This window comes from Macaca fascicularis, chromosome 4 (genome assembly GCF_037993035.2).
Source record: "Macaca fascicularis isolate 582-1 chromosome 4, T2T-MFA8v1.1".
NCBI lineage: Eukaryota > Metazoa > Chordata > Mammalia > Primates > Cercopithecidae > Macaca > Macaca fascicularis.
In genome coordinates, this window is record NC_088378.1 from 59,096,923 (window position 1) to 59,110,458 (window position 13,536).

A 13,536-nucleotide genomic window follows, 5' to 3' on the forward strand; every position below is an offset into this window, starting at 1 on the left:
AGGCTGAGTAGTTTATAAATCACCCAAAAAATCGCGATGGTGTCTCTATGACCCTTTAGTAAAAAGGAAACCTTACAGGTGTTTGGTTTGGTTTGTTTTTAAGACAGAGCCTTGCTCTGTTGCCCAGGCTGGAGTGCAGTGGCTTGATCTCTGCTCACCGTAACCTTCACCTCCTGGGTTCAAGCGAGGACATCTGGCTAATTTTTGTATTTTTAGTAGAGACAGGGTTTCACCATGTTGGCCAGGCTGGTCTCGAACTCCTGATCTCAAGTGATCTGCCCTCCTGTGCTCCTAAAGTACTGGGCTTACAGGCATGAGCCACCATGCCCGGCCTGTTTTGTTTTTGTTTGTTTGTTTGTTTTTTGAGACAGAGTCTCCCTCTGTCACCCAGGCTGGAGTGCAGTAGGGTGATCTCAGCTCACCTCAACCTCCACCTCCCGGGTTCAAGTGATTCTCCTGCCTCGGCCTCCCGAGTAGCTGAGACTACAGGTGCGACCACCACACCTGACTAATTTATTTGTATTTTTAGTAGAGACGGGATTTTGCTGTGTTGGCCAGGCTGGTCTCAAACTCATGGACTCAAGTGATCCTCCCGCCTTGGCCTCCCAAAGTGCTGGGATTATAGGTGTGAGCCACTGTGGCCTGCCAAAAGCTTACACATTTTTCAAGATTAAGCTCTTCAATTTAGGAGATTGTGGGAAGAGAGAGACAGAAAAGAAGTTATGGCCAGGAAGGCAAAACAAAGTAGGAGGCTAGAAAGGAAAGGTTGGATGGGTGGAGGCCTGGAAAGGGATACTCAGCGGCCCGTGGGGGGGATTACCTGAACTCCTAGTTTCTGTGGTGCCCTTTGGAGAAATCTGGGTGGAGGTGTGTTTGCTGTTACCTCTTACCCCAGGTCAGGCCCCCACAGGATCCTGGAGGAGAGTCTAGGGTGGTCTGCACACTGAGGGTAGATTGCCTGCTGTAGCTACAGAAACAGGGCCAAGGGGCTGACTCAAGTCCACTGAGGGGGTTGATCTGCCCACCGAAAGAAAGCAGATCACAACAAAAATAAGTGTCCTGGGGTGAGTGAAGGAATAGCTGTCCTCTCTGATGCAACCTTTAAGGGCAGTTCCCTGCTGCGTGGTCTCCCTGGGTCAGTCTTGCTGCTGAGGGAACAGGTGTGCCTTCCATCTCTCACTCTCAGACACATGAAGGGCCTGACTCCTCAGCAAATAAATGAGCACGTGAGCCCCAGAGGGGGCTCTTCCTGAAGAGCATTACACATGCTGGTATCCAGACCACTCCTGTAAGACAAGCAGTGGTGGCCAGTAAAATAGAAGAGTTCAGTTAGGTGCCCAGTGACACTCTGGAGTGCCTACAATTTCCTGTCTGAACTTGGGCTCAGGGCACTAGGTCCTTTTACCGACAGTTATGTAATTAATAAAATATTTTGAAATATGGTTTTAGACTGTAAATAGAGAGAGGGGAAGTGTGGACATAGATAAAACAAAATAGCATTTCCACATTTTTTCTTTTTTTTTGTACTTAATCTCTAATGTGATAGTAGTGTTCACATTTTTGAATAGCCAAGAGAAACATGTGGCCAGCCCAGTCGGAGATTATTATGCAATGGCCCTCTATTCATGGCTAATGAATACCGTGATGCCCACACAGCATTTGCTCTGTAGTGGAATCACACTTGCAGGAGGGCTTTGGACACAGTTCTTCTCTGTATGCCATAGGTGTTATACTTCCACCTGGACACAAGTTTAAGATCTTTGTGAGTTTTTTGGAGTTGCATTTCTACCATGAGGCACCATTTTCTCATACACATTAATTGTTAGCAGTTGTGCTTATTACTGCCTGGGAGAAAGGACCCCAAAGCAATTGCATTGATTTCATTGTTGGCATGATGTGAGGCTGTTCTCACTCCAGTTACGACCACCTAAGCTGAGAAGCCTCTTCTCTCTTTTGTGTTGTCTTTCCCCTCAGTGACATTGAGATTTCAAGAGGACAAACTCCAAAAGCTGTGGATGTCCTTGCCAAGGAGATTGGATTGCTTGCAGATGAAATTGAAATCTATGGCAAAAGCAAAGCCAAAGTACGTTTGTCCGTGCTAGAAAGGTTAAAGAATCAAGCAGATGGGAAATACGTCTTAGTTGCTGGGTAAGACACCATGTAACATCCACTTGACCAAGCAGACATCTTTACAAAACTCTTCCCTGTACCCTTGTCCTTGTACCCCTCAATCCATCCTATTCTCACATTTGACATTTTGTCCATTTCATCTGGCATTTCTTTATTTGGTGTGAGGTAAGTTTTTATTTTCAGTGCAGAGCAAATTAGTCAACTCTACAAAATATAAAGTCAAACAAGTTGCAGTGCTTTCTCTTTTGTTTCTCATATTATGTTGTTATTACCCCTGCTCCCCCTTGGCTTTTTTAATTTCATTTTTCATTATAAAAATCAAGATAGGAATTGAAAGTAAAATATTTTGAACTCAGCAGTTTGTTTTGTGCATTCTACTTGAAATATTTTAATGGAAAAGGTACAGATAATCGTATGAAACATGTTTTCCTGTTAATATCCTTGATCTTACTGATATATTCACATTACAAAAGCTCATTATTTGCCTTCTTCTGCATTTCAGAACTAATGTTGAGCCATTTTCACTTGTGTTGGTTATTTTATAAAAGACAAATTCATAGTTTTTATGAAAAGGAGTGTTTGCTTTTTTCCTCTTCTTTTTAAAAAAAGAAGTACATTCACTAGCTGAAAAGATGATAGAAAGCAAGGGATTTCAAATATTTATTCAATGTGACCTGAGGGAACATCGTGAGACCATATAAATTCCTTTGTTGCCTTGAAATTTCATTTCAGTGACTATTGCTTATGATGTATAGGCCAAGGCTTCAGGCACAAAAACCTGTTTGTCAGGCAGAGACATTTCTTGTAACCGGAATTGACTCCTAGGTAATTTGTTTTTACATATTTAATTATTAATATAAGTGCTTTTTTCTTTATTTCTTTTTCTGGTTATAAAAACAATGTAGTTTCATTGTAAAAATATTCTAAAAATTCAGAAAACAGAAGTAAAAAAGTAAAACATCCCAAACCCAAGCACTCAGAGGAAACAACTATTGACCTGCAAGGACTGTTGTGATGCTGCTAGAGTCTCAGCCATGAGATCAAGCTCGCATGCTCTTCTGTAAGCAACCTGATTATTCGAGCATATGTGGCATACTGAGCTCCATGTGAGTGAATATTGAGCTATGTTACCATTTTTCATGACAACATAACATTCTATCACTCACATCCCAGTTTCTTTTTTTTTTTTTTTTTGAGACGGAGTCTCGCTTTGTCGCCCAGGCTGGAGTGCAGTGGCCGGATCTCAGCTCACTGCAAGCTCCGCCTCCCGGGTTTACGCCATTCTCCTGCCTCAGCCTCCCGAGTAGCTGGGACTACAGGCGCCCACCACCTCACCCGGCTAGTTTTTTTTTTTTTTGTATTTTTAGTAGAGACGGGGTTTCACCATATTAGCCAGGATGGTCTCGATCTCCTGACCTCGTGATCCGCCCGTCTCGGCCTCCCAAAGTGCTGGGATTACAGGCTTGAGCCACCGCGCCCGGCCTCTTTTTTTTTTTTGAGACAGAGTCTCGCTCTGTTGCCGAGGCTGGAGTGCAGTGGCGTGATCTTGGCTCACTGCAACCTCTGCCTCCCGGGTTCAAGCGATTCTTCTGCCTCAGCCTCCCGAGTAGCTGGGATTACAGGCATGCGCCACCATGCCCAGCTAATTTTTGTATATTTAGTCGAGATGGGGTTTCACCATATTGACCAGGCTTATCTCGAACTCCTGACCTCAAGTGATCCACCTGCCTTGGCCCCTCAAAGTTCTAGGATTACAGGGATGAGTCACCACACCTGGCCACATCCCAGATTCTTAAACGTGTTGGGGAAGCAGGGGCTGGGGGAGTAGCAAAAATGCCCAGGATGAGGGTGGAGATCCCATCTTACACATCTTCTGGTACCTCTAGTTCCATCAATAAGTGCTGCCCTGGCTCAGCCACTGGTAGTACTGAGTGTTTCTAATCGTTCAAGGGCATTGATGCAGAAAAATAATTTGAACATAGAATAGGGATGTTCCACAACTTATTTGACCAATTTTCTACTGATGGGCAATTAAAGTGTTCCCAATTTTTGTCATTCTAAACTGCTAGAATTAACAACCTTGGGCATGTGGATTTGTGCATCTGCTTAATTATCTCCTTAGGAAAAATCCCCAGAGGTGAGTTCAATTATTTATAACTACAAATAAAGCAAAAATATCATCCAAAACAATATCACCTCTTTAATGATATAGTGATTTCTTCAAATCCCTTTTCCCGCCTCCTTTCCCACTTTCCTCTCCTCTTTCTCCTTCTCTTTGTGTAGCTTTTCTTTTCTTTTCTTTTTTTGGAGACAAAGTCACCCAGGCTGGAGTGCACTGCTGTGATCTTGGCTCACTGCAACCTCCACCCCCTGAGTTCAAGCAATTCTTGTGTCTCAGCCTCCCGAGTAGCTGGGATTCCAGGCGTGCACCCCCATGCCTGGCTAATTTTTTTTGTATTTTTATAGAGATGGGGTTTTGCCATGTTAGCCAGGCTGGCCTTGAACTCCTGGCCTCAGCTGGTCAGGAGGAACCGCCCGCCTCCTCCTCCCAAAGTGCTGGGGTTACAGGTGTGAGCCATCCTGCCCAGCTTCTGTAGATATTTTTGTAAGAGGGACAGACAGCCAGGGCATCTCAGAATCCCTCAGCAGTTGGCGTTGTAAGGAATTCATCCTTTGCTGCACACCTTGGTTGCCTGTGGCTTCACCCTTCTCCCTCAGGCTTCCAGGCTCACTGCAGCTAGATTCCTGAGGCCCTTTCCATCCTAGAACCCCAAACTTAATGTCCCCATAATCGAGTGTGGGAAAGTTCCTTGCTGAGGGGAGGGGTTGGCTCCACCTGCAGGCACCCTCTGGGCCCAAACCCTGCAAGGAGCTGCCTCTGGTTAGATTGGCTCTGGGGTCTCCGAGTATGGGGCACAGTTTAGTCAGGGTTGCTTTTATGGCAGTATGCTTGATGCATATTTGTTTACAATGAATAAACAAACTCGTGGCCATGACAAGACCTTTACACAGCATTTGATTTGTGGAACTGGTTCCCTTCTTCCCGGCCTCGGGTGATCTTGGTAGGTGGGTTTGCAGGATTTCTCACCCTGTCTAGATAGGAACACTTAAGGAAAACTTGGTGGGATGTGTTGTCTGTTTATGAAGGAAGAATCCTGCAGCAGATTTTCTTATCCAGTCCCTCTGCTTTATTCCATTTGGGGCTTGTCAATAAAATCAGAAATCCAGACATGGATGGCCCTGACCTTACCTTGGAACACAAAACTGATACTTCTAAAACAAATCTGTGATGGTATTGTTGTCAGGCTCCTTACTTGTAAACAAAGCTGGGCCTCCAGCCTCATGCTGGAGAATGCTAGCTAGCACGGCTGCCTGGGGTTGCAGCCAATGCGGTCCATGGCCAGTAGAACATTTCTCCACATTGGCTCTTTGCTAGCATTAATATGTATAATTGAGCTGAAATTGGCCTGCCATGTTGTAAATAAAAAAGAAGATTAAACATGAATTTTCAAGAACAGAGTAAACACCAAGGGATCAACAATTCTTTTTCTGAAATTCTGATAGAAGTTTCTTTACCTAACAAAGACCTTTGAAGGAACAAAATTAAATGGCTTCTTTTTTTTTTAACTATATTGGGAAAAAATAACCGTGCTTGTAAGATTATGATATATGTATGCATTCGTGACAGAGCTTGAAGAGTTTTAGGAAATAGCCGTACTGGATTCTATAAGGGAAGAATGAACAGCTCCTTCTCCCCAACACAACAAATGATATATTTTTTAGGGCTGTAAACTGTCATCAGTATCTAATCCTTTAATAGCTGAATGATTGAGATCAGTTCAGACCACAGGCAAATATTTTATCTGTAGTCTAAAGTGGGCCTGGCATGGTGGGTTGTGCCTATATTCCAGTTACTCGGGAGGCTGAGGTGGGTGGATCACTTGAGGCCAGGAGTTCAAGACCAGTCTGAGCAGCATAGATCTTTAAAAAATACAAACAAACAGCAAAAAGCAGCGCTGGCTTAAAGCAACATTTGTAATCTAAAGTGAAAAGTTAATTTGAAATAAAAATCACCTTCATGTTTTTACATTTGACCAGGTCAAGTGTTAGGGGGAAGTGACATTATCAAACCATTATATGCACTGTTGCAACTTCTTTAAAAATATAAATGACCCCTCCTTTAAATGGAGAATTATTTCCTTTTTCTATAAGTCTTTTCTAATTCTGAAAATAATATTAGCTTATTGTAAAAAATTTAACATAAAGAAAAGTAAAAAGGAGATAGCTAAGTCTCTCAGAAGTCAATATTTTATTTATACATTCATCTTTTTACACTTTGAGATCATGCTATAAATACCATTTTTGTCTTTTTCTGAACACTATAAATCTTTTTCCATGCTTTAGAAGAATTCAAATACCCAAGTAATTTTTAAATAAAACTAAATAACAATATATTTGTTATTATATATTTGAATTTATATAGAAATATGATTTAAATATATCACCAATGGGATTAAAATATAAAACAATGAGATTTTTAAAAATCTTCTATTATTAATAACTCAAATGCAGAACAGATTAAGTCTTTTAAAAAGCCATTCTTCAAACCTTAGGATTTCTTATTCAGTCAGAATCATCTGCGTTTCATCAACTACACATCGCATGGTATTTACACCTACACATCACTTTATTTGCTTTGCCTGACAAAATGAAAAGTATTGGGAATTGTTCAGGGAAATACGCCAAAAGAATCTTAGGGACTCATGAGTTTTACATATTTTCCCAGTTACACTAATGAAAAGGAATTTTGTTTGAGAACTTGACTTGGAGTGCAGCTGCAGGGCATTTGAATCTCAGTCTCCATCAGGCCTGCACCCATTTCTGTGCAGAAGTTTCTAGAATTTCCCTGAATTGGTTGGACAGAGCAGCTAAAAAGGAAGCCCAAACTGATCTCGGAATAGACTGAATTTCACATTAAAGAAAAGGAAAAATTTGAATCATTCACATCATTTCATCTTTTTTTTTTTTTTCCTGCAGAGGGCCAAATACCTGATTGGATTTTTTTAAAAATGTTTCAACCAACCCTTTATTTTGGTACAACGTAAAAATAATCTGACTTTTCTAAGATTTTGCTTTCCTGCCTTGAGTAACTATTTAAATATCTGTGAGATTTTCTTTTATTTGTGCTATTTCCAGAACGAAACAGAGGTATTTAGAAGAAACCACTTCCCACAGGGCCTTTGAACCGTTTACCTAAGTCAAGTGTAATGAGAAACATCACCAAATGCACCATGGGGTTTACTGTTAGATAATAAAAGGCTTTGAAAACCTCCTAGACCCTAAAGCTGCCTGGAATGGATGATTTATGTTCATATGCTACTTGAGCATATGTTTTGGAGTGCATGGTTAGGCCTATGGCTAATGGCAGTGGTACCATTCAACAAGATTCTGGGTCTTCAGAATAGTTCAAAGTTTTACCACTTCTCTCTGGATAAGCCATCTTTTTGACCTTTGAGTAAATTATAAACTTGTTTTCAGATTGTGTCCAAATGGTCACGGGTACTTTGACAATTCGTTCTGTAGCTGCCAATAAATAATACTCATCTTAAAAAAGACATCATTCTGGCAGGGCATGGTGGCTCACACCTGTAATCCCAACATTTGGGAGGCCAAGGCAGGCGGATCATTTGAGATCAGGAGTTTGAGACCAGCCTGGCCAACATGGTGAAATTGGTTTCTATTAAAAATACAAAAATTAGCCGGGCGTGGTGGCGGGTGCCTGTAATCCCAGCTACTCAAGAGGCTGAGGCAGGAGAATTGCTTGAGCCTGGGAGGCGGAGGTTGCAGTGAGCAGAGATCACACCATTGCACTCCAGCCTGGGCAACACAGTGAGACTCCATCTCAAAAAAAAAAAAAAGCGTCATTTCATTAACCCTTTTTTGCTGGTCTGTGCCCTGAACAGGTGATGTGATCGGGGTGCAAAGAGGGTGAGCATTGTCCTTTACCTTAGCAAGTGTGTGGCCTGGTAGGCGAGACAGGCACGTCAGAACGCTTATCATGAAGCCATCTGAAAAATTCTAGAATAATCAAGTAATCAATGCTCTAGATATCAGGAAGGGAGTACAGAAATCTGCCGGGAGAAGTGGAGGAAGGTAATGAACAAAAATCACAGTTCCATCTCTATGAACTCTAAGCTGCCATAGAAAAAGAAATTAGAGGACCCAGCGCAGTGGCTCGTGTCTGTAATTCTAGCACTTTGGGAGGCTGAGGCGGGCAGATCACAGGGTCAGGAATTTGAGACCAGCCTGGCCAACGTGGTGAATCCCCATCTCTACTAAAAATACAAAAGTTAGCCGGGTGTGGTGGCACATGCCTGTAGTCCCAGCTACTCAGGAGGCTGAGGCAAGAGAATTGCTTGAACCCGGGAGGTGGAGGTTGCAGTGAGAAGAGAGGAGACGGGAGGAGAGGAGAGGAGAGGAGGAAAGAGAGGAGAGAAATAAAGAAAGAAAGAGGAAAGCAAGAAAGAAAGAAAGGAGAAAAGAAAAAAAGAAAAGAGAGAAAGAAAGAAAGAGAAATTAGATTACCTTCGTGCTCATTCTTTTCTATATCACTGTTGATGATTTGGAATCTGAGCTAAAGATACTGGGGGAAAAACTGAACCAAATTTTGATACCAAACACAGGAAGGAGGTGAAATTAGTTGTTTTTTATTGTAGCTCTCCTTTTATTGCTCCCAATAAATACTTCCTACTTTGTGATTTTCCCGAATTGTATTAGTTGGCCGAAAGCTGAGCAGTCCTGTGTTTCTAATTAAGAATTGGATGGTTAGCTGGAGTTTTGAGGAGGTCATCTCTGGGCGTGTCTGCTTTTGGCTTTCCTGGGCAGCTATGCTTGCATATCCTTGGGAATGAAAATGTAATCCTTCATGTGACACAGTTTAGGTAAACCACTTAGTCCTTTGCAAACAACAAATGCTCAGTACAGTACTTAAATGACACCATATTTGATGCCACAATTTCTTTTCAGACTCTTCTAAGATTGTGATGCCTGTGGGCTTTTAACTGCCCTTGTTGATGTTGTATCCAAGAAAACAGAAAGTTGACCCCGAGCAGAAGTATTAATATCTTTGTATAACTTTCAGTCTTCACGTGGACCCCACTGCAAATCTGCTATTTAGACAGATGCAGAGGTGACTGATAAGCCAGGGTCGTGTGGCTTCAGGAGTCTTAGGTTTCTTCCATGCAGCGGTGTCAGGATAGGCTCACCAGCTCCTGGCCACAGCAGGTACCAGCGACCTCCTTCTTGCTGAATCCACCGACCACTCTCGGTCCTCATCCTGCTTCCTGCCTCGGTGGCGTTTGAGTTTCCTGTTCTGGAAACAGTCTTATCCTTGGCCTCCTTCTGAGACTTCCTATCATGTTCGGCCTTCTTCTCCAGGGTCCTCTTATTTTTTATTTTTTGTATTTTTAGAGACAGGGTCTCACTATATTACCCAGGCTGGTCTCAAACTCCCTGGCTCAAGCAATCCTTTCACCTTGGCCTCCCAAAGTGCTAGGATTACAAGCATGAACCACTGCACACAACCGGGTTCTCTTATTTTATACTATGCCTTCCTAGTTTCCTTTTGGACTCTCTTCTTCTGACAACTCATTACAAGCAAATGTACTTAACTCTTCTGTCCTTATCCCTTTTGTCACTTGCTGCACTGTCCTTGGGTGATCTTACCCATTCCATGCTTTAAATGGCTAATTATAGTTATGATTTCCATCCATGGAGAACCTGGGTAAGTCAGATGGCTGGCTTTGCCTCCCAGCTCTGCTGCTTACTAGCTGTGTGACTGTGGGCAGGTTGCTTAAACTCTGTGCCTCAGTTTCCTCATCTATCAAGTGAGGGTACAAATAATTAACCCCATAAATATGAAGCGTATCACCTCTCCTATTAACTGCCCCAATCCACTCTGAGTTTTATCTGGTTAACATTTATTAATTTGTCAGGTCTCACCTAAGATGTTACCTCCTACAGGAAACATTCCCAGATGTTCAAATCTAGTTAGATCCTTTTTCCATGTCCCCTCATAATTCAGTCTGACTGCCCTATTTCCCTGTCTTAGTGTTTGTCACAGTTATCATAACTGCTGATGTATTCAGATCAGCTGGAAGCTTGTGAGGGTAGAGATGGAGTCTGACTGGCTCATCATTGTGTCCCCAGGGTCTAGCTCAGTGCCTGGCACATAGCAGTACTTGATAAATACTTGCTGAATGAATGACTCATGGAATTGCAGGGTGCGATGACGCCTCTAAAGACATTCCTTCTTTGCGGTTACATCCCTAGGTTTTGTAGGTTAGAAAACTCTATTAGATTTGTTGTGGTTGGGTATCCTTGACAACGTGGCTCACAGTAACTCATGGAAGACCAAACTGCAAACCTAAATGACAGGCTTTAAAATTTTTAACGATGCTTATGGTGTTCTAAAGAACAATTTTATGAGGCCTTACTTACTAATGTAATAGGCTCTCTTCAACACCTAATACTGTGATGTTATGAACATGGGAACATTTGGTTTTGCAAAGTGTTGTCATCAGCAATAAGCTTCTCAAGAGCAGAAGTTTCCGCCGTAGTATGCACAGGGGCTGTGGACTTTTTTACTATTTGAAGGACTGTCATATGGAAAGGGATCAGGCTTAGTGTGTAGACTCCAAGAGGTAGGACACAACAAGAATGCGGATGCCTTCTCTTTAGAACAAAGAACTTTCGAACTATAACAGCTGTCTGGAAATGAGTGGGCCACCCCAGAGGTCATGACCTTATCACCATGTGTGTTCAAGCATGGCAGAGAGAAGCCCTGGGCAGGGATATCTGGAAGGAGAAGGACAAGTGGGGACTTCAGGGTCCCTTCTAATCCTGAGAGTCTGGCAGTGCCCTACTCACCCAAGGACCATTGAGCTAGGCCCTGTGCCCACACCATAGGCCCTGTGCCCACACCCTGCCCCAATAAATGGCTCAGGAAGAACAAGTGCTACATACTCATTGGCAAGATATGCCACCATCAGCTTAATTATTTAAACCATTTTGACAAATGGTTTTATGGCCTTTCTTGAAATTGATGTTGTTATTAGCACTGCCCAATAACTTTTCCTTTTTGGTCTCTTGGTAAAGGTGTGTCTGTATCTTGACTTTAGCTTATGCCTGGTCTGTGTGATGGGGTAGACCATAATAGCCTGAGAAATTAAATTCTGGAGTGCATTTTGGAATGAGCACCCCCAGATTTGATTCTAGTGTCTTAGGCTGGTTTTGCATTGATTGGGAAATATTATAAAATTCACTTTCTCCTCCCGGACTCAGGATTACACCCACCCCTCTTGGAGAAGGGAAGAGCACAGTTACCATTGGGCTTGTGCAGGCGCTGACTGCACACCTGAATGTCAACTCCTTTGCCTGTCTGAGGCAGCCTTCCCAAGGACCAACGTTTGGAGTGAAAGGTACTGTCTTTAACAACTAGTGTACTTTTCAGGGCAAAGTTGGGGGGAGCAAATTGTAAAAAGAACATTGTCAACAGATAAAGAGTTAAGACTTTTCAGGGGACTTGATACATTTCTTCACTGCGCACTCAGTACATAGTGGTCGCCGCACGTTGGTCCCCCTGCGCATGGAAGTGAGCAGTGGGAGCTGCCAGGGCTTCACTGGACGCCTCGGGAGCCGGTTCCTGAGGCTGTGTTGCTCAAGGCTCCCACCTCAGTGCAGTCTCCCATTTCATCAGGACCTTCTTTGCCAAGTGATCTTGAAACACGGCCATCCATATCGGTGTTTGATCATCCCAGTCTCGGAAAAGGTCTTTCCCTCTGCTTTAGTCTCGGCTCACTGGAGTTGCTGTGTGGGGCCCGCAGAGCTCTCTGGAGACGGACTGGCTGTGGACGGCGAGTTGTGATGAAATTCCTCTTTGGCTGTGGTTGGGCTGGGATCTGGCACTTTCCCATTTGTTACTCTTTCTTCCTTGATTTATCATGAAATCATTCCTTAACTCACTTTACAATGGTATTTATTGCTGCAATTACAGTTTGTCTTTGGCACTTCATGATTTTTTAAGAATATTATATTTCTATTACTGTTACACATATTAAAAACGTATCTCGTTAAGTACTGATAACTCAGAGTGTCATGCGTCGTGTAGCGGAATGAACACTAGGGTTGGGGTGAGGAGGCCGAGGTTTTGGTCACAGCTGTGTTTCCTACCGCGATGTGACCCTTGACCACTTGAGCCAGTCACAGCCTCTCGGAGCCGCATCTCTAAAAGTCCAAAATGCTGAGAGCGGCACCAGGCTCACCCAGTTGTTGAGAGGATCAAATGAGAAAGCAGGTAAAGAATGAGGGCTACTGCCAAATGATACACACATGGGCGGTGCTGTTACTGCTTTAGGAAAGAGGAGTCCTTTTACTCTAACAACCAACATTTTTAGGGCTGTGCAGCATGACAAATCTCACATACTATTATCTGAAATAAATTGAAGTTTATAATTTATTCATTTGAGGTGGTTATGCGGTGGGTTTTTGTTTTGTTTTGTTTTGTTTTGAGACAGAGTCTCGCTCTGTCGCCCAGGCTGGAGTGCAATGGTGCAATCTCAGCTCACTCCAACCTCTGCCTCCGAGTTTCACGTGATTCTCCTGCCTCAGCCTCCCAAGTAGCTGGGACTACAGGCGCCCGTGACCATGCCTAGCTAATTTTTGTATTTTTAATAGAGATGGGGTTTCACTGTTTTGGCCAGGCTGGTCTCGAGCTCCTGACCTCAAGTGATCCACCCGCCTCAGCCTCCTGAAGTGCTGGGTTTACAGGCATGAACCACCTCGCCCAGCTACAGTGTATTTTTTTTAAACAAAGTTTTCTCAGATATGAAATCATGTACAATTGATTTAGATAAAGTATAGTCACAGAGATCTAATAATAAATTAACAAAATATTCTCATATCCTGGTATGTTTTACAGTAATGACATCTGCTCTATTTTTACCTTTTTTTTTTTTTAAGCAAAGAAACAGAGGTATAGTTAAAGTGTCAACTTTTTTTTTTTTTTTTCTATTCTGCTTGGATATAACCATTAGTGTCTCTCACTGCTTTTTGTTACTTCATCTTGGGTGGGACGCCTCTCTGTTGGGTTTGGGGAGCTGTGTCCCTTGGGCTGTGTCCATCGTGGCAGCTGTACTTGGTGACCCGTTTGAAATGCCGCTTGCTCTGTTGTTTAGGAGGAGCCGCGGGTGGTGGATACGCCCAGGTCATCCCCATGGAGGAGGTAAGACCTTGAAGAGATGCTGGTGAGCTATCACTGTGTCTCCTTCTGACATCTTGTCTCCGCTCCCATCCACACAGGCCCACAGACCCTCCTCCACGATCCCAAAGTCCTTAAGGCTCTGAAAC

The 13,536-nt window shown here is 43.1% G+C and overlaps 1 protein-coding gene across 20 annotated transcripts in view; it reads left to right on the plus strand.

Moving 5' to 3' along the window:
* Positions 1–13,536, plus strand: part of MTHFD1L (methylenetetrahydrofolate dehydrogenase (NADP+ dependent) 1 like) — a 232,212-nt gene that overhangs the window by 57,615 nt on the left and 161,061 nt on the right. For 13 of the 20 annotated variants that reach the window (XM_005552135.5, XM_005552137.5, XM_074037273.1 and 10 more), the window contains 3 exons: positions 1,975–2,148; positions 11,473–11,609; positions 13,365–13,411. In XM_005552135.5, coding sequence (XP_005552192.3) covers positions 1,975–2,148; positions 11,473–11,609; positions 13,365–13,411 — 358 coding nt within the window. The remainder of the gene's footprint in view (positions 1–1,974; positions 2,149–11,472; positions 11,610–13,364; positions 13,412–13,536) is intronic. The other 7 variants (XR_012433541.1, XR_012433542.1, XM_074037278.1 and 4 more) reach the window with 1 other exon arrangement.